The 21,565-nt window shown below is 41.1% G+C and overlaps 1 protein-coding gene across 1 annotated transcript in view; it reads left to right on the forward strand.

The window, feature by feature from the left end:
- The window catches only part of LOC131235636 (transcription factor VIP1-like), a 45,740-nt gene extending 36,581 nt beyond the window's left edge, over positions 1–9,159 (forward strand). The window contains exon 4 of the mRNA XM_058232898.1: positions 8,136–9,159. Coding sequence (XP_058088881.1) covers positions 8,136–8,380 — 245 coding nt within the window. The 3' untranslated portion in view covers positions 8,381–9,159. The remainder of the gene's footprint in view (positions 1–8,135) is intronic.
- Positions 9,160–21,565: the final 12,406 nt, after the last annotated feature.

Here is a 21,565-nt window from a genome sequence, read left to right on the forward strand (position 1 = left end):
CATCCTAATTTTTTTCCATAGGCATATGTAGTATTATACATCTTAATGGTTGGAGTGGATCTCACATACACATCATTGTGGGTCCCCTACAAAATAAAAGGTGGGTCCTGAGGAAATCTAGTTCGTACATACATCACATGGGTTGTCCTGGGAAAGTTTCATCATTATGATATTTTGGAAAGTGGGTCATGGCATTGGTGGACTTCACAATTTTGATGTGAAATTCACCCCTTCCATCAAGTGTGTCACACCATGTTAGGCCTATGGCCCAAAAATCAGCCCTATACTTAATTTAAGTGGGCCACACAATTGGAAATAGTACACAAGATAATGCTTACCCTCCGAATTGTTTGCCTTGGTATGGCCCACCTGAATCACGGGTCAGTCTAATTTGTTTTCCTTTGGCCTAAGGTAAGGTTGCACATTTAATGGTCCGAGCAGATCTCACATACACGTCATGGTTGGCCCCATGAAAATCAAGGGTGTGCTTTCCTTATAACTCTCTCTCTCTCTCTCTCTCTCTCTCTCTCTCTCTCTCTCTCTTCTAAGCTTTGAATGGTTGGAAGATGCCCACCATTGATTTTTTATGGGGCCCACTGTAACGAGGTAGGTAAAATCCACTCCGACCATTAGATGTATAATACTACACTATGCCTATGGCCAAAAAATCAGGCTGACCAGTGATTCAAGTGGGCCACACAAAGGGAAACAGTTGGGAGATAGACATCCACCCTTGATATTTATAGGGCCTACCGTGATGATCATATAAAATCTACTCCAACGATTCAATACCACACTAAAACATATGCCCGTTACCCAAACATCAAGCCCATTCATGTTTCAGGTGGGCTACACGAAGGGAAACAATTTAGAGGGTGAACGCTGCCCTGTACACAATTTTCACTCATGTGGTCCACCTTAAACATGGACATGGGATATTTTTTTGGCTCTATGCTTAGCATGAGGTGACGGACCTTGTGGGTCAGGGTGGATTTCACATAGACACGATGGCGGGGCCCACTCAAGCCAGTAACCCTAACTGGTGTGGATTTTCTCCTTAATGCTCAAAGCAATACAATACATCACTTCTGTAGAAGATTTATTACCATCCCTCTCACCTCCTCCAACCCACAATCACCTCTAATCCACTCCTTACATTTCTCTCTGCGCTACAACCAACCCTTGTTGTGACAAAAGCTTGTCCCCCTTGTAGCAGCAATGTCCCTCGCCATTGCAGTAGGTTAGGCCTCTCTCTTTCTCCTCCTTGATCGTAGGACCTACCAAATCATGGATCGGTTCGAGGCAGGTGTGGGACCCACCAAAATTTTATTTTACCAAAGCTTCTTTTAGGCATGGATTCGGGCCAGGCCTTGCATAAATATTCCGGGCTGGGGCTGGGGCTTGATGGCCTGTGATGGGCCGGGGCCAGGTTTGGGATTAGGTTGACTAAAGTGGGCTGGGCTTGGACAGAGCATGGCCCGGCCCTAAGTCTGCCTATTGACACCCCTATCGAGGATCAAGGGGATGTGCTAGATGCCTCTCCTTCTCTTAGTGTAGTAGGATTCTATTGCCTATTCTGGGAAGATAAATTGACACTTCAGATGTAGTATGGATCAAGGGGATGAGCCGAATGCCTCCCCATGAGTTAGTGAAACTGGGTGTTGCTTTAGTCTCTATTTGAGTAAAGCATATCAGAGATTGATTTTAGAGAGATGGAGTCTGCTGGAGAATGGCTTTCAGTCCAATATAGAAACTAGTTGTGGCTTTGAAATTTTGGAAACCTTTAGACTTTTTATCTATGGTTTTTGGTATGATGAGAATAAATCTAAATTTTATAGGCATTTTGGAAAATTTAGGGAGGTTCAGAGGTTGTCATCCTTGTCTTGCCGATATACAGAGACTTTGGGGCGATTTCACAATTTCGAGATTGGGAAGAAAGATACAACTGATGATGCAAGTGACAGCCGGATGGTTGGGTCATTACAAGTTATAAACTCAGGGTGAATCTCGCAAAATATGGCTCAGAAGTCCTGAACCAGAAGCTCATAGCTGCAATGGCCTAGCCGGCTCCTAGTGGGGGCCCTTTAATTGAGGATTCAAGTCACCTAATTCCAAAAATCATTCTTTTAAAGAAAATTTGCTTGGTGAGGGCGACTGGAGGTCCTTCTAGATGGCAGGAAGCACATAGAGGTGCCAAATCCAACAAGGTTATTTATCATTTCTATTGAGGACTCATTTGTGGAAGGGTAGAATGGATTGGCTGGGCTGTCTGACCTTACCAAGTACCTTTGTCGAGTAGCTCGATTGGTGGGCAAGCTTAGCATAGGGCCTGAATGAGAAGATCTTGGTGAATGGGGATGATGATGGACAGCGTGGATTGATCATTCAAAAATCTTTGATTGTGGATGAAGATTTTGCCAAGGCAGTATATGCACCAGACAGTAGGGCAAGGCATGCAATTCAAAAAATGATATTGGTCGGAACTCTGAACGGAAGGGGTCTAGGCTCAAGCTTCAATATTGTGAGCTGGCAGATGATACTGCAACATGGTTCCTCTCTCCATCATGAGGGTCATGACTTGGATTGACGAGAGGTAATTGTGTAATGATGAAGACAGAAGGAGAAGTGGACATGTTATAGGGGTCTCCATCAGCATCCTCGGTTGTGGTATTGGACTGAAAGTAGTTGAAAAGGGAAGGACACATGGTCATGATAAGGCGGTTATTACTCGTCAGTTGTTGAATAAAAAAATCAACTGAACTAGCAAGAAAAATAAGAGAGAGCAATGAAAAGTGCTTCGATGTCTGCTCTTATGTGCAATTGTAGATGGGGATGCCTGCAATTGTAGATGGGGATGTCTGCTCTTATGTGCAATTGTAGATGGGGATTCCGTCTCCAACATCTACGCTGCCGATCAGGAAAACAATACTACAGTTCAAGCTCTATCCCGACCAGTTTTGTTTGATCTCCCACAGTTTTGGTTCTTGGTTAGCAGTTTTTGACGTAAGATCTATTAAAAAACTATGGGCTGAGGATCATATAATTCCTCAAAAATGAAAATTGTGTGGAACTATCCCATATGGATGACATGATAGTGATTGCTTTGGTTGTAGGATTGATAAAATGGTCGCTTATTGAATGATAACTGATAAGGTGGGCTGATGCAGGACAATTAACCATTTGCTCTAAAAGCTCAAACTGATAGAGCATGGCGAATGTATCCCTTTATCTCATAGCCTAGGCTCCACATCTCATGGGTTAGGACCTCGGACGAACTCCCCTCGTGGGCCCCAAATCATATGGGTACCGCCTCATACGGGCTGCCCAACCCAAGTGTGCCCCTGCATCCCACAGGCAACCCCACTCGAGCTCGGTGTGAAAATGCCCCTGCATTAATCTTTAGTGCAGGACAATTAACTGCTTGCTCTAAAAGCTTGAACTGATAGATTATGGCGAATTAATCCCTTTATCTCATAGCCCAGGCCCCACATTGCATGGGTTAGGACCTCGACCGAACCCCCCTCGTGGGCCCCACATCATATGGGTACCACCTCACACGAGCCACCTGCCTCATACGGGCCGCCCACCTCGAGTGTGTCCCCACATCTCATAGGCTACCCCACTCAAGCCCGGTGTGAAAATGCTCCTGCATTAATCACCCCCAGTGAGGAATTTCGAACACGAGACCTCTCGCTCTGATACCACTTTGATGTAGGACAATTAACCATTTGCTTTAAAAGCTTGAATTGATAGAGCATGGCGAATTAATCCCTTTATCTCATAGCCCAGGCCCCACATCGCATGGGTTGGGACCTTGGCCGAACCCTCCTCGTGGGCCCCACATCACATGAGTACTGCCTCACACGAGCCACCCGCCTCACACGGGCCGCCCACCCCGAGTGTGTCCTTGCATCCCACAGGCTACCCCACTCAAGCCGGTGTGAAAATGCCCCTGCATTATGGGTGCTTATTGAATGATAACTGATAAGATGGGCTTTTGATCATGTCCATTCAAGACGTTGTAGGGCGGCATATATGTTAATTTAGAGGTAGGAATTTGGACATGTTTCATTGAAGATAATAGGAAATATATTAAAATGAATGGTATTGATTTTTATTTTTTATTTTAATGGAAAACGTAGTTTCATTAAATAATGGAAACTATACAAATGGAGATGATAAGAAATCATCCAAGGTACAATGGGGAAAGAGAGGCCTCCCCCAAAGCATCCGGATAATTATCTCCCTGAATCCTGAATGCAAATCAAATTCTTCGCTTTAAACACCACAAAGTCCATGTGGCAAGACCTTGTCTCGAAAGGTCCGATTGTTGCGCTCCCCCCAAATTGCCCATAGAATCATTGGTATTGAGTTTATTACTCATTTTTCTGACATTTCCAATTACTTGCGCCAGACTTCCTCTATTTTAAGTGTATATGTCGGCACCCCATTTGTTTTATTTTTTTCGAATGGTACCCCAATCATTTTTGTTAGGCCTAGGATGTGGATAATTATGAAAGGTTGTAGGAACAAGGTTTTCTACTGATGGAAGAACTTTTTTCATTGGAAGAAGGAAAGAAAAATTCCTTCCTAGGGTATGGAGTCCCATCTGGTTGGGGTGTGAGGATTTGAGATGATCCATTGGGATGAACCTTCTGGAAAGACCCTCAGGGCGAGTATGGGTTGGTGGAAACCAGAAAGTAGATGAGAAAAGGAAAATGTCACATCTGTGGAAAACTATGGAATAGGAAAGCTGTGGAATAAAATCCATAAATAACCTGTTTATTTTGGTATACATGATTTCAATGGAAATATGGAATGGTCAATGGTTTAGAAGTGAGTTCTCTATCAAGAAGGGTTGGAGCCATACTCATATAAGTAGGGGTGGTAATGGGAAAGGAAAACCAATTTCCTCAGTTGTCTTGTCTTTTGCAAACGAGGGAAAACCATCACATATGAGGAACCACTTTCCTTTTCCTTGGTTGAGTCCTGTTTTCCACCAATCCAAACAGCCTGTTAGGTTTTTGTGGATTCAATCCTTACCTAGTTCATGTTACTCAGCTGACTAGGTTTCGAGGCATTAAATTCCCACCAATGTTTGTGTTAGTCGATCTGATTAGGTTTTCAAGGCATTAGATTCTCACCGATGTTTGCGTTACTTGAGCCAACATGTTGTTTTTAACTCCATTCACCCCCCTGCTCAGCACAGGAGCTTTCCTCTAAGCAGACAATTCATGCAGGAGCTTCCCACTAAGTAGATTACTCCCCCATATATCAATTTGAAATGCCATAGTATCCATAAAACACTTGATCCTATTCAGCACTTGACTAGTGAGCAATGGTGCATCCTTTGAGGAGGCAGTTGCTTGTACACAAACTAGTGATCTTTGTATCCTTTGTCATGTAGTGTTCATTCAAGGGCCTTAGCTTATGTTTTGGGCTGTTCTGCTTTCAATGATGAGGCTTGTCCCATGGTTTTCAAACTTGGATCGACTTGTTTGGTCTGTAGTCGAGTTGTGGTATCAGACTGGATAGGGTAGTTCCAAATCCAAGTTGCACCAGATGAGTCGCCTCATCCAAGTCTTAAAACCATGGTGTCCCCCATTGCCTCACTGGCCGACTGACCCCTCTACGTGTTGCCATGCATTCGATACCTTGACTAACCGAAGAACAAGGTTTGAAGCATTGTCTGAATTCTGAAACCACTACGTATTGCCTGATATGACCAGTATCGCCCATGAATGATAGGGGTGTATTGGCCCGAAACACCCCTATACAAGGTGTGAAGGGGTGATATGTAATGGTATTGGTGGTGAACGGTATGTTACATAATACACCCATTTTGAACCTTGCTGAAGAATCTTCCACTGAAGTGTGCACTGATTCCAATGGCGTGTCTATGACAAGGAATTATCTTGACAAATTGGAAATCTGGCATTATCCCATTCACCTCCTTGCAGAGATGGTCATACGATCAAACAGTCCATCTTCTGGGTCTTACTGTAGATGGGCCATGGTTCAAAAATCTTGCTGAACTTCACTGTTTGCCTGTTTGCGGAAGGTTGACAATTTTCAATGGTCAGGATGTTTATAGTTTTTTGTGTGACTTTCTGATGGCACCCATCCTGAGTAGCTCTTAGAAGGTTGAGGTTCTGATCATCCTACTGTCCCTCCATGCGGGTTTTTTCCTCAGCAGCTGAGCTAAGACTGTTCATCCCTCCATGCATTTATTGTGGGTTGATGCATGCTTATATGTTAGGGTGGTAATGGATAAACTGGCCAAGAATTCTGGCCTGAGCCTGATCTACGATCCATTACCCTATGGCCTGACCCGACCCACTGAAAGCCCAAGCTCAATCAAACCCAACCCGTTTAATTGTAATCCGGTTGGGTTCAACCAACCAGACCCAACCTGAACTGGCATGACCATGCTCAGGTTTAAGAATGGAATATGGGGTTCAATTTACGAGTGGCCCTGGTCAATTAGTGGATACACAAACATACATACAGCATGTGAGTGCAATCTGTACTTGATGTCTATCAATTTGTTTTGTATTTTGGACCAGATAGTGTCAGGTGATCTGGCCTATTTGCATTAATGAACTATATGGATGGGTTGGGTTGGGTTGGGTGGATTTTGACCTGAGCTCGACTCATTTACTTAAAAGGAACAAATTTCTTGTTTTTTTGTTGGAAAGATGATTACTTTATTGGGCTGAAGCCAGAAAAAAGAGAAGACAACTGAAACAAAACACGACAGGACAACAAAGAAACTGAACAACAAAACCAGAAACACAAAACAGCCCCATGGCTGGCAGACCACCAACAAACTCTCAAGAGGACCACTCTATGAGATTTTGCAATACAATGGATAGAAACCCCCAATGACGAGCCCTTCTTATTGATGAAGCAACGATTGTTTCTTTCTGTCCTGATGGTCCCAAAGGGTAGCCAGAAGAGCTAATCTCAACCTCTTCTTCCTGAACTTTCCTCCTTTCAAATGTCAGGACTGAAAATGACCTTCTATTGAGTAGGGCACCACCCACGAGACCTTAGCCTGGGATAGAATCCTGCTCCAGACCACCGAAGAAAAGGGACAATGCAGAAACAAATGGGCCACCGATTCTGCATCAGCATTCAGCTAGACAAAGAAATCAAGCATTCAGGAGAATGAGGCCTCTTTTACAGAGGTTGTCCAGCGTCAGCACTCAGTTCTTCCCCACCAGCCAAGCAAACGCTGCTACTTTTGGGGGGAGCTCCATACGACCACACTGGGTTAGTATGACTGCGGGGAACTGCAGACTCGGCTTCGATAAGACACCATAGACAGATCGCACCGAGAAGACTCCCGAACCCAACTCACTATCCATTTAGCGTGGCCCAGACCTTGCATTATAAGAGGGTCTAGGTGACCCATGGGCTGATCCGACCCATTACCACCCCTACTCATATGAGCATAACTCCAAACAAACTTATACGGCAATCACAACCAGTGTTGTCCAAATCGTACATACGTATCCCATATGCCAAAATCACAAATCTTAAATAATCATATGATTACTGTAAGAATCATTTCGAATCGGACGATTATCTCCTACTAGAATCTTAGAATTGCGTTAATGGGCCCAAAATTACATGAAAAATCAACATTTGTTTTTATCTTTTTGCTCATAAGAACATGAAAATTGCCCTCCTGTCCTTATTGATTTTTTCTTCTTTCTTTTTACCCATTTTTTCTTCTTCTCCCCGTCTTACCTTTTTACACATGATATGTTATACTACATGCATGTTCTCAATCGATAATATCATGATATGCTATTACTTTTCACGGTGTATATTGATGAGAAATGGATTATTGACGAGTTTAAATTTTTTAATTTTTTAAATTTTTTTTTCTGATCTATTTGTATTTTTTCAGATGTTTTCAATTTTTTTTAAAGAAATCAGAAAAATCAATACGATTTGCAATTCGATACGATTCGATCCCCATTACGATATTGCGATACAATAACAATTTTGAGAACATTGATCGCTACTCATAGTGCAATAACCTTTTCATATATGTTTCATATCAATAATTAATGACCACTGTGGGCTACTGATGTTAACCATGCATATTTTTGGCATGTCTACAGCTCTCAATGAAGCACTGAGGGAAGAAGTACAGCGGCTTAAGATAGCAACCGGCCAAGTCCAAAACGTCAACAACAATGCCTTCAACAGAGTACAACAGCAGTCAGCTCCTGCATTTTTCTCTCACCCACAGCAGTTGCATCATCTAGTAGGTAGCCAGCAAACCCAGCAGCTCCATATGTCCCAGTCGTCTCCCAATCGGCAGTCTCCACAGGGTCAAGGCTCCTCGGACTTCAATTATCTCTAGCAACTAGGTTTGTTTTTCCTGCAGGAGGCGATTGGAAGGTAAGTCCCTACCTTAAATAGGTGGTTATGTATGTATATAGGGCGTGCTCGAGTGGTACCACTGCCACCGTAAAATGTGGGGCCCTGGTGATGTATGAAGGCTGTTCAACTTGTCCATCAGATGCATCATCTCAAATTATCCTCAGGTACCAAAATTCAGCCTGATCCAACCTGCAGGTGGGCCACAACACGGAACAGTGTGAGAGGGGGCACCCACCGTTGATTTAAACACGGGTCCACCTGAATTTCAAAACAGCCTGACCCTTCATCCAGACCAGATGAAGGGTTTGAATGGCCTGGATTTTATATATACAACATGGTGGGCCCTCCATGCAAATCAAGAGTGGACACTCCCTCCCAACTATTTCCCTGTGGGGTGGCAGACCTGATTCATGGATCAGCCTGATTTTAGGGCCCTGGCAATAACATGCACTGATGCATATGATGGATGGGTTGGAATTTATGCATGCATTGCATGTGCTCCACGTCTGCCTAGTATCACTGGAGCTTACTGTGGTGCCAGTACCACTGGAGCACGCCCCATGTATATGTATATATTAGTGTAAACTTGTTATAGTCTCTTCCAATGATAATTAGAATACTTTCGTCCTTGTAATTTTAGTACTATGCATGTGTATTCAACTATCTTCTGAATAAAACTTTGTATGAAACATGTATCCTCTACTTGTAATAGCCTTTTGTAAAAATGTAATATGAAAGGTTTGACAAAGTGTTATGGCAGTGTGGCCCACCATTGTGTAGGTAGAACAATTTTTTTTTTTTTTTCTGGCCTTGTGATGATTGACAATGTTCTTTTCTCCTTAGAAGCTCTAATGGTGTATGACCGTACAAATGGTGTTATGAGGCTGGAAATTGAACTTTTTAAAAGGAAATATACTATTGTAACTGCCTGCTACAACTCCTTAGCTCATAACTCCTGTTACTTTTCAAATGTATTATTGTTCTGGGCTAACCATTGCAATGTTTGTAATCTAGCCTGGGATGGCCACTGTAATTGGATGTCATCTGCTTTGCTGTTATAGCACATTCATATTGCAACGGCCCTGTTAACACCGACAGTACAAAGTCCATAAGAAATATAAGCTATTTAGAAGAAATTCAGCATCATCCTTGAAACAAATTGATGGTTTGATTCGAGGAGTAGACTGCAATTTCAATATGGTAATTTGGGGTGGTCTGGAAGTGCGACTGCATCAATGGCAGCTGCGTTACTTCATTAATCAGATTGATGGTGGTGCAGAGAACAAACCCAAATTAGTGGGCTCTTAGCTTTCTGCTTTCTCGCTGTTGATGGGATGGGATACGGAGAAGCATTTTCATTGATCAGAGGTTAAATGGACAGACTTATCGAATGGTTCCCATGGGCAGGTGTCTCCAGTAGGTATTGAAACTGAGAATTTGCCAATCAGGAGTTGGGCGCTTCACCTCTCATATTTGGAATCAAATCTACAGAGGAAGCGATGGAATATGAACTAGTGAACGTCAATGCAGATTATGAATCTTCTGATGGGGATGGCAAGAAAACTCGAACTCTTTTTTAGATTTAGCGTACCAGTTCTGATTTGTTGTTGTCCATGTAACAGGTGAGTTGCAAATACAAAGGCCTATATCTCAAGAGCATGGATGTTCAGGATCTATAGCCAGTGAGAGCAATGGATCATTTCTCATTATGCAATGCTCCACTTGAAAGTATGTACTGTTTGGCTACTAGGTTTTAGTAAGGGTGTCAATGGGCTGGGTACCCTTTGACCTGATGCTAAAGGGCCAGGGCTTGGGCCACTAGACATGGTCTGAGTCCTCGTTTAGGACTTGAATCTAGTCCTAGTTTTTAGGCTGGGCTGGGCCATGTCAATGATCAATAGCCCAGCCCAGGCCAGCCAATTCCTTTGATGTGTATGTAGTAGGTCTTGTGTTTACCCTCGACTACTCCTCGGATGACATGGAGGCACTTATAAACCATAAAAATCATGGACATTAGTTTATATGGCAAGCAATGCATTGATGGATAAGTCTATTCATACCATAGGTAATTTAGTGGGGCATATGCATGGCGGATGAATGATCTTATTGGGCACAGGTGTGCCATAGAAAAACTTTGAAAGCGTACGATTGCTCGTAAACCCACACTCAGCAATTGTAGACATATTTTATGTGTAACTTATCTTTAATTTATAGGGTTGGCCCTGGCCTGATGTTGATCTGACTTGGCCATGCCCTAGCACAGCCTGGTCCTCTAGGATGAGGGCCTAGGCTAAGTTAGGCCTTAGGGTTCTGCTCTTTTAGGGCGAACCTCGTGTTGAACATAATTACCACCCCTAGTTTTCAGTTGGTAGAACAAAGGGGGCCATGAATAGCCATTAACAGGGCTGTCAATATGCAGAGCCCAGTGTTGGCTTCAGCCAGGATTTTGAACTGTTTGGGCTTGCCTTTTCAAACTCAACAGGCCGGGTCCAGGGTTGGCTTCGGCTGAAATTTTGAACTGTTTGGGCTGGGCCTATTCAAAATGTGATTTTGCCTGGTCCATTGATGGCCCTAACCATTATCAGCTCAATACTGTTGACGGATGCATTCTCTACGATGCCAGATTAGGGGGCCGAGACCTTCAACAGATCGATCATCTCCAATTCTTTCTTGGGCCTATTTCAAGGTTTTGGTAAGAGGGCAATAATGGCAGAGCTTTGTTTCTCCTTTGTCATTTGGCATAAATGGAACTAAAGGAACCAATGCTTGTGTTTATTTGGGAACTACAGGAATTATCCAAGAATGAATCATTCACTTAAAAACAAACTCTCTGGCAGTCTCTAGCAGGAATCTCGAAATCTTGTGAAAATGCATGGGCTGCCCCCTTTACATTCGTCCATCTTTGGATGGGGAAGAATTTATGGAACTGTGATGTAGGAGAAAGTCAAGAACAGTCTCATGGACGACTTGGATACATCAACGAGTATTTCATGGATGGCTAGCATTAAAAGAATTTGGTCTAGAAAGTTCAATCCAAGGTTGGCTTCTGGTTGTCATATCTTTGTGATATGTTGTTGAAAAGTTATAGATAAGTTTCACATCATGGCTAAAGTAAAGGAAAAAAATAAAATAAAATAATATTATCAATCAAATATTAGCTTCAATTCAAACTTTCTAAAGAAAGCTAAAATTTTGCTACTTTTAACTGTTGTAGGGTAAGGGTCTTGTAATTACTTAATTACATAAACCTTCGTTTCGAGTCTTCTAGAAAAATTTAAGTTTTACTCTTAATAAATTTATTATTTTAGGAAAGTTTATCATATCAAGATACATTATTCATTTGTTCTCACCAATATCTGTTTTGAGAGGTATTTTTACTCTATCAAGGTTTAAAAATCATCACAGAGAAAGAAGACAGTAATCTCTTACTTTTCTTATTTATCATGCACTTAATTAATTTGAAAATAGGCATCAAAGCTATTCAATTCATGATCCAGTTAATGTTCAAGTCATTAATGCTAGAAAGTTACGTAGTATAGGGGGAATGAGTGGCTGATTGCCAAAAACTCTTGCTTGACTCCTGTAGATACTCCGGGCATGGTTTCTACTTCTACAGGGGGAATGTCAATTTGCGTGCATGAGATCCACAACATCCATCAGGTGTGCCACCCGATGTTTGATCATGTCTCCGAATATCATACTGATCCCAAACTCAGGTGGGCCTCTCTATTTGAAACAGTGTCAAATCATGCTTAAAACCTCTAAATTCACGTGGCGTGTCTCACTTTCGTGTCAGAATAGCGTCATTTTTGGAATATCCCTTCATCCCGGTGAGATGTGTCATGTGAATGGATTGGATGGCAAATATAAACTATCGTGGCCGCACACACAAATAATGATGCGAGTCCCTATCCCAACTCTTCCCTAGTGCAGCCTCCTCCTGAGCTACGAGGCAACACACCAGATGGACGGTGGATCTTGTGCACATTCTCCCACCTCCAAAAATCTTGACAGGGAAAATTCTAACTTTTAAATTAGTGGGAGTAAATAGATGAATGATTGGGAAAGAAAACATAACAACAATCCACATCCAAACATAAAAAAGAAAACATATCAAAAGTCTGCATTCAATCAAAAGTGTAAAAGATTGTATGGCTAGAATCTATTGGTTTGGTAGATTTTTTGTCCTTTGAGGCGGCCATAGAACCGTTGGGACCACAGAACCATGGGCTGCGTCATTGTAGCTCTATTGAAAGAAGAGGTTTGTTAGAATATACTCCAATGTATTATAAGGGACTTTAACCTTTGAATTTAGGACATCTTCTAATCATCCAAGCCGTTTATTCAATGGGTCTTACATTTTATGATGGATACTAAATAGATGACAAATAAGAGCTCTTAAATCAAATTATTTCTTTCGCTTTGAATTGGATGGTCACTGTGACCTTCTAACAATCGTAAGGTTGAAATATTTAATTTGGGAGTTCTCATGGACATCCCCATCCAAGCGGAGCCCATCACATGAACGGTCCCGGGCATTGAAAAGAATGCGAACGCAACGGATGTATGGTAGTATCTATTCCAGCAAACCTCTCAGCTTGCAGGGTCTGACAGATCAATGGTCTTGAACATTGAGCCGTGGGACCCGATTTAAAAGATAACTCAGGTCCAACCACAATAGAAACTCACAATTAATTATTGTCGGTAGATGCAGAGAGAGAAGGAAAAGAGGTTCCAGCTTACAGCTTAGGTGGACCCCACCATGGTGTTTATATGCAATCCACGCTAGCTAACCACCGCGTGCGTAACTCTATGTTACCCCCCGTACCTAAAAGTCAGTCTCATCTGTGATTGAGATGTACCACACAATTAAAAATAGGGAAATGTTGGAAGTTTGCATTTTTGGTCTTTGCTCGCTGGACAGTTTATGGGTTATTAATCGATTTGATCGAAGCTGTCTTCGATCCCATTTATGGGCTGTCGATGGCACTCGATATGATTGAAGCTTCTATCGACCGACTTGCACAATTTTACATAATTGCGGGTTTTATTTCCTCTTTCGGTTTTAATCCTATTTAAGGGTTTGTAATTAGGGATTAAGGATTAGGGAATGTGCTTAGAATTTTTGTGGAGCAAATGGAGTTCAAAGCTAGTGTTTTTGTGGTGTTCGAGCTGTATTCTTAGATCAGTAAGCTCTTCCATCTCTTACAACATTGATTTCATAGTGAATTTGCAGTTGTTTTGTGCTATGGTCTTTTCTTACAAGGGTTTTTTCATGTAAAACCTTATATTCTCTTTGTGCTTAGTTTGATTGATCTCTTATTATTTGATTATAACTCGGGGTTGCTTCCACGCGTCTTCCCAACAAGTAATATTAAAGCTAACGTTAGGGTTTTGAGTATATTGAATATGAAAACATGTCCTTTAATAGATCTAATATTAAGTATGAAACAAAAAAGTTCACTGGGAGAAATAACTTTAAACTATGAGAGGTTATTGTGAGAGGCCTCTTAGTTCAACAAGGATTGCAACATGCTCTCCTTGACAAAGCGAAGCATCCTCCATTTATGACTGATGAAGAGTGAGTTGAACTAGATGATAGGGCTACAACCTCGATCCAATCGTGTCTAGCAGACCACGTTCTCTACAATGTCTTGGATTAAAAAATCGCTGCAAGGGTATAGACATAATTGGATAGTTTGTACATGAAAAAATTCCTGGGAAGTTGTCTATATCTTAAGAAACAACTATAATCTTAAGATGACAGAGGGATATGATATCAGTGAACACATAAGCAGGTTCAACAAAGTGCTCTATAAACTAATGAATTAGATGTTAAGATTGAAGATGAAGATCAAGTCTTAATTCTGCTGAATTCGCTTCCACCTCTTAGGAGAATCTCGTAGACACTCTGATCCACGGTAGGGATACCATTGATATTGAAACTGTCATTTCAGTCCTTCGTGAGACGCAACTGTGGAAGAAAGATAGTGGCAATGGTATCTATACAGATGCGTTGGTTGCCAGGGGAGGAAATTCTAAATGGGAGAAGGAAAATTCTCGATTTAAATCTAAATTGAAAGGGAATGACAAGATGAAGTGCCGAAATTGTAGGATGACAGGGCATATGAAGGACTGTAAGAACCCTAAGACTTAAAAGGCAGAAAAATATGCGAATGCACCAAAATATGCCAACACAATGCAATCATCGAGGAGGTGGATGGTGGTGATGTCTTGACTGCATCTAAATCTGCTTATCATATTAACGACTATATTTTGGATTCAGGAGCCTCATACCACATGACTTCTTATAGAGATTGGTTCACTAGTTACAACAAGTACAATGGTTGACAAGTTTTTATGGGTAATGACATTGCTTGTAAGGTGATTGGTATCGATTCGGTACACATCAGTATGTTCGATGGGATGTAGCATACCCCGATGGATGTAAGACACCTTCCTGACCTCAGGAAGAATCTTATCTCTGTAGGGGCTCTTAAGGCACTTGGTTTTAAGTTCACTAGTTATGACATGGTACTTAAAGTTTCTAAAGGGGCACTCTTGTGCTGTTGTCCTCCCTACTTATTTCACGCATGTGCAAAACTCGGCAATTACTTCGATGCCCCTCCCTTAAGCCAAAATTACACCTTATGCCATCCAAACCAATTCATGAGATCATGCTACATGAAAATATCAACTCTCAGCCATCCAAATCCTTTTTAACCTTAAGCTTTATAGGAATTACCAGAAAACTAGGTTGGAGGGTTATAAATACCCCATTCCCTTAACATTTTAAGCATCCTGAATAATCTCCCAAGCCTCGTCCATACACAATCAAGTATTCTTATCAATCTAGAAGCATTTAAAAACCCCTTAGCCATCCACCCCACTAAGGAGAGTGAGGGTGAGAAAGAGAGCCTAGCCTAGGTCTAGCCCTGACCCTAGTCTCTGAAACCAGCCCAAGTTCAATCCAAGCTACTCGATATAATCCTTGTGACACCACTGTCTACCCAATTATTTTCAATCAAACTTCATCTAGCCCATAACATTTGCATAACATAACATTTATCTCATCATTCAACACACTTTTCACCAAATTAGCTCGAAAGTATGCTTCGAGGCTTGTTGATTTAAATAGATCCTGCCCAACAGAAAACTTGCCAATTACTTCACATTTTGTCACAGGCATTGCATACATTCATATATGAGAATTGAATCCTAACCCTCAAAGACAGATCCTGTGAAGTAGAGACTGTACATCTATATGGGCAGAGCAGGTGCCTAACACCTTCTCTCTTAGTAATCGCGGTCTCTTACTTAGGATCTCTGATCGCAGAACCAAAGATTTATCTTAGGGCAGGAAATCTTCGGATCCCCACCCTAATGTTTTTATCGGGTTTAGCCGACTCTAAAGATGAAGAAATTGCTTAGAGGCGAATTTGGTTAAACACAAATCAATCAATCCACAAGCTCAAAAGGCCTCGAAAGAGGCAACTCATGGGAAAGTGGCCTTAAGTCAATTTCGGTTTGGGATCCCAGTGTCCACATATTGGTATTGTACGTAGATGACATGCTTATCGCTTATCATAACATGTCTGAGATCGATACGTTGAAGACTCAATTGTCAGGGACATTTGAAATGAAATATCTGGGGGCTGCAAAGAAGATTTTCAGTATAGATATTCACGAAGATAGACATAGGAGCATGCTACAGTTATTATAAGTAGAATACCTTGAGAATGTCGTATTGGTTAAGTTTGGTATGATAAGGTGAAACCGGTTAGTACACCATATGCTGCTCACTTTAAGCTTTCTAAAGAATAATGTCCTGCTACGTATGAAGAAAAATGAGTGATGTCTTATGTGCCTTATTCGAACGTCGTTGGTAGTTTGATATATGCCATGGTCTTTACGAGACCAGATATTCCACATGCAATGGGTGTTATGAGCAGATACATGGATAACCCCGGCAAGGAACACTGCAAGGCAGTGAAATGGTTACTTCATTATATATACCACACAATTAAAAATAGGGAAATGTTTGAAGTTCGCATTTTTGGTCTTTGCTCGCTGGACAGTTTATGGGTTATTAATCAATTTGATCAAAGGTGTCTTCGATCCCATTTATGGGCCGTCGATGGCACTCGATATGATTGAAGCTTCTATTGACCGACTTGCACAATTTTACATAATTGCGGGTTTTATTTCCTATTTCGGTTTTAATCCTATTTAAGTGTTTGTAATCGGGGATTAGGGATTAGGGAACGTGCTTAGAATTTTTGTAGAGCAAATGGAGTTCAAAGCTAGTGTTTTTATGGTATTCGGGCTGTATTCTCGGATCAATAGGCTCTTCCATCTCTTACGACATTGATTTCCCAGTGAATTCGCAATTGCTTTGTGCTATGGTTTTTTTTTACGAGAGTTTTTTCATGTAAAACCTTATATTCTCTTTGTGCTTGATTTGATTAATCCCTTATTATTTGATTATAACTCGGAGTTACTTCCACGTGTCTTCCCAACAAGTGGCATTAGAGCAAACGTTAGGGTTTTGAGTATATTGAATATGAAAACATGTCTTTTAAGGGATCTAATATTACGTATGAAACAGAAAAGTTCACTAGGAGAAATAACATTAAACTATGGGAGGTTATTGTGAGAGGTCTCTTAGTTCAACAAAGATTGCAACATGATCTCCTTGATAAGGCGAAGCATCCTCCATTTATGATTGATGAAGAGTGAGTTGAACTAAATGATTGGGCTACAACCTCGATCCAATCGTGTCTAGTAGACAACATTCTCTATAATGTCTTGGATTTAAAAACCGCCGCAAGGGTATGGACGGAATTGGATAGTTTGTACATAAAAAAATTCCTAAGAAGTTGTCTATATCTTAAGAAACAACTACAATCTTAAGATGACAGAGGGATATAATATTAGCGAATGCATGAGCATGTTCAACAAATTGCTCTATAAACTAATGAATCAGATGTTAAAATCGAAGATGAAGATAAAGTCTTAATTCTGTTGAATTCGCTTCCACCTCTTAGGAGAATCTTGTAGACACTCTGATCCATGGTAGGGATACCGTTGATGTTGAAACTGTCATTTCAACCCTTCATGAGACGCAATTGTGAAGGAAAGATAGTGGCAATGGTACTTTTACAGATGCGTTGGTTGCCAGGGGAAGAAATTCTAAACGGGAGAAAGAAAATTCTCGATCTAGATCTAAATCGAAAGGGAAGGGCAAGATGAAGTGCTGAAATTGTAGGATGGTAGGGCATATGAAGAAGGACTGTAAGAACCCTAAGGCTTAAAAGGGAGAAAAATATGAGAATGCACCAAAAGAGGCCAATACAACGCAATCATACGAGGAGGTGGATGGTGGTGATGTCTTGACAGCATCTCAATTTGCTTACCATAGTAACGACTATATTTTGGATTCAGAAGCCTCATACCGCATGACTTCTTATAGAGATTGGTTTACTAGTTATAATAAGTGTGATAGTTGATAGGTTTTTATAGGTAATGACATTGCCTGTAAGGTGATTGGTATCGATTTGGTGCGCATCAGTATGTTCGATGAGATGTAGCATATCCTGACAGATGTGAGACACATTCCTGACCTCAGGAAGAATCTTATTTCTGTAAGGGCTCTTGAGGCACTTGGTTTTAAGTTCACTAGTTATAACATGGTACTTAAAGTTTCTAAAGGGGCACTCCTGTGTTGCTGTCCTCCCTACTTTTTTCATGCATGTGCAAAACTCGGCAATTACTTCGATGCCCCTCCCTTGAGCCAAAATTACACCTTATGCCATCCAAACCAATACATGAGATCATGCTACATGAAAATATCAAATCTCAACCAACCAAATCCTTTTTAACCTTAAGCTTTATAGGAATTACTAGAAAACTTAGTTGGAGGGTTATAAATACTTCATTCCCTTAACATTTCAAGCATCCTGAATAATCTCCCAAGCCTCATTCATCCACAATCAAGTATTCTTATTAATCTAGAAGCATTTAAAAACCCCTTAGCCATCCACCCCACCAGGGAGAGTGAGGGTGAGAACGAGAGCCTAGCCTAGGTCTAGCCCTGACCCTAGCCTCTTGAACTAGCCCAAGTTCAATCCAAGCCACTCGATATAATCCTTGCGACACTACTGTCCACCCAATTATTTTCAATCAAACTTCATCTCGCCCATAACATTTGCATAGCATAACATTCATCTCATCATTCAACACTCTTTCACCAAATTGGCTCGAAAGTATGTTATGAGGCTTGTCGGTTTAAACAGATCCTGCCCAACAGAAAACTTGCCAATTACTTTACATTTTGTCATAAGTATTGCATACATTCATATATGAGAAATGAATCCTAATCCTCAGAGAAAGATCCTGTGAAGTAGAGACCGTACATCTATACGGGCGAAGTAGGTGCCTAACACCTTCCCTCTTAGTAATCGCAGTCCCTTACTCAGAATATCTGATCGCAAATCTAAAGATTTATCTTAGGGCAGAAAATCTTCGGATCCCCACCCTAATGTTTTTATCGAGTTTAGCCGACTTTAGAGACGAAGAAATTGGTTAGTGGCGACTCTGGTCAAACACAAATCAATCAATCCACAAGCTCAAAAGGCCTCGAAAGAGGTAACTCATGGGAAAGTGACCTTGAGTCAGTTCCGGTCTGGGATCCCAGTGTCCATATATTGACATTGTACGTAGATGACATGCTTATTTCCTACCATAAGATGTATGAGATCAATACGTTGAAGACTCAGTTGTCAGGGACATTTGAAATGAAATATCTGAGGGCTGTAAAGAAGATTCTCAGTATAGATATTCACGGAGACAAACATAGGAGCATGCTACGGTTATCATAGGAAGAATATCTTGAGAAAGCCGTATTGGTTAAGTTCGATATGGATAAGGCAAAACCAGTTAGCACACCATATGCTGCTCTCTTTAAGCTTTATTAAGAATAATGTCCTGTTATGTATGAAGAAAAATAAGTGATGTCTCGTGTGCCTTATTCGAACGTCGTTGGCAGTTTGATGTATGCCATGGTCTCTACGAGACCAGATATTCCACATGTAGTAGGTGTTGTGAGCAGATACATGGATAACCCCGATAAGGAACACTTCAAGGCAGTGAAATGGTTACTTCGGTATATATGAAGTATAATAGTCTACATCTTAACATTTGAAAGATCATAGGACAGGTTGATAGGCTATGTGGATAACTGGAGATCGATTTTCGACTACTAGTTTGTGCTATCGGGTGAGCAATTAGTTGGATGTTGAAGCTTCAGTCTATGGTGGCTCTTTCCACAATTGAAGCTGAGTATATGGCGGTGACAGAGGCATTGAAAGAAGGTATTTGGTTGAGAGGAATGATAAATCATCTTGGGCTTTAGTAGGAGGCTGTGCCGGTTAATAGTGAAAACGAAAGCGCGATTAATTTGGTGAAGAAATTTGTTTATTACTCACATACAAAACATATGATGTTCGTTATCATTTTATTCGATAGGTGCTTGAGGAAGGAGGTGTGACTATAGAGAAGATCTACACAAGCGTGAATCTAGCCGACATACTTACGAAGGTGGTTCCTATATAAAAGTTCAAGTTCTGTGCAACTTCTCTAGGCCTTCTCTAGGCCTGATAAAGGCTTAATGATGGCAGAGTGTGCATGAGAAGAGGTGACAATAGTGAGTAATGATGAAGGCAATTAGAGATGGAGCTTGGAGCCGTGGTTTGTGAAGATTGAAGACATGGTGGAGATTATTGTTAGATGTCTAAAATTTGTTTGTAACTAGTTTTGTCAAGGGTTTGTCGATGACGTCGACGGACCACTTGATCCCATTAAGCAGCTATCAATCCCATCGAGAAAATTCAGTTTTTGGTCTTTGCTCTCTGGACAGTTTATGGGTCATTAATCAATCAATTCGAACGTGGATTCGATCCCATTGATGGGTCGTCGATGACACTCGATATGAACGAAACTCCCATTGATCGACTTGTGTAGTTGCGGAATTGCAAGTTTTGTTTCTTATTTCAGTTTTAATCCTATTTAAGGATTTGTAATCGGGGATTAGGGATTAGAGAATGTGCTTAGGGCTTTTGGTGAGTGAAGGGAGTTCAAAACTAGGATTTTCGTGGTATTCGGGGTGTATTCTCGGATCGGTAAGCTCTTCCAACTCTTGTAACATTAATTTCATAGTGGATTCAATGTCGCTTTATGCTGTAATTTTTTCCCGCGAGAATTTTTCCAAGTAAAACCTTGTGTTCTCTTTGTGCTTGGTTTGATTGATCTCTTATTACTTGATTATAACTCGGGGTTGCTTCCACGCGTACCCCCAACAGACGTCTCTCTCCCAACTATTTCCATTGGCATGCCTCACTTGAATAACAGACAGGTCAACCTGAGTTTTTGGTTTTGGGCTTAAAATGGGATTACACATAATGGTTAATATGAATCTCATATACACATCATGGTGGGCGCCGTAAAAAATCAACATCCCCCCTAGTTCCTAAGGATAAAACTATTATTCCCCAAAAAGTAGTATTTTAGTCTAACTCATTTGGCCATAAGCTAGTGCATAGCCATACGATTAGTTCCAAAGTATTTAGTTCATGTGACATCCAACCCTTCCAGCAAGTTGACCCCACCATGAGGATCCCCTAGTGCAATGCTTAGTCCTATCTACACATCAATTGAGCCACACCATATAAAATGTTTAGATATTGGTAAATAACGAAACACAAGTATGGTCCACTCAATGAATGGCTATTATTAAGTTTTTAAAAAGGTGATGATCATGATGGGGTAAAGCTATTACATGGGTTGGATGTTAATTGTATATGCATGAAAAGTTGGAAGGTTAACTCTAGTTGGACCTTAAACTATATTCCAACCAGTTGGACCTTAGACCTTCTCATTATTTCCATTAAATTTTACGTATGCCCTCCCTTGATTTTTTACGGGTCCAACTTGATGTGTATCTGAGATTCATACCAACCATTATATGTTTCCGGATTCAAAAAATCAGACTGACCTGCGATTCAAGTAGGGCATAACAATGAAAATGGTTGGGGGAGAGACGTCCACCTAACTTTTACGGGCCTACTATGATTATTATATTGAATTCACTCCAATTATTGGATGCCAC

The sequence above is a fragment of the Magnolia sinica genome, chromosome 19 (assembly GCF_029962835.1).
Source record: "Magnolia sinica isolate HGM2019 chromosome 19, MsV1, whole genome shotgun sequence".
In the NCBI taxonomy this organism is placed as follows: Eukaryota; Viridiplantae; Streptophyta; class Magnoliopsida; order Magnoliales; family Magnoliaceae; genus Magnolia; species Magnolia sinica.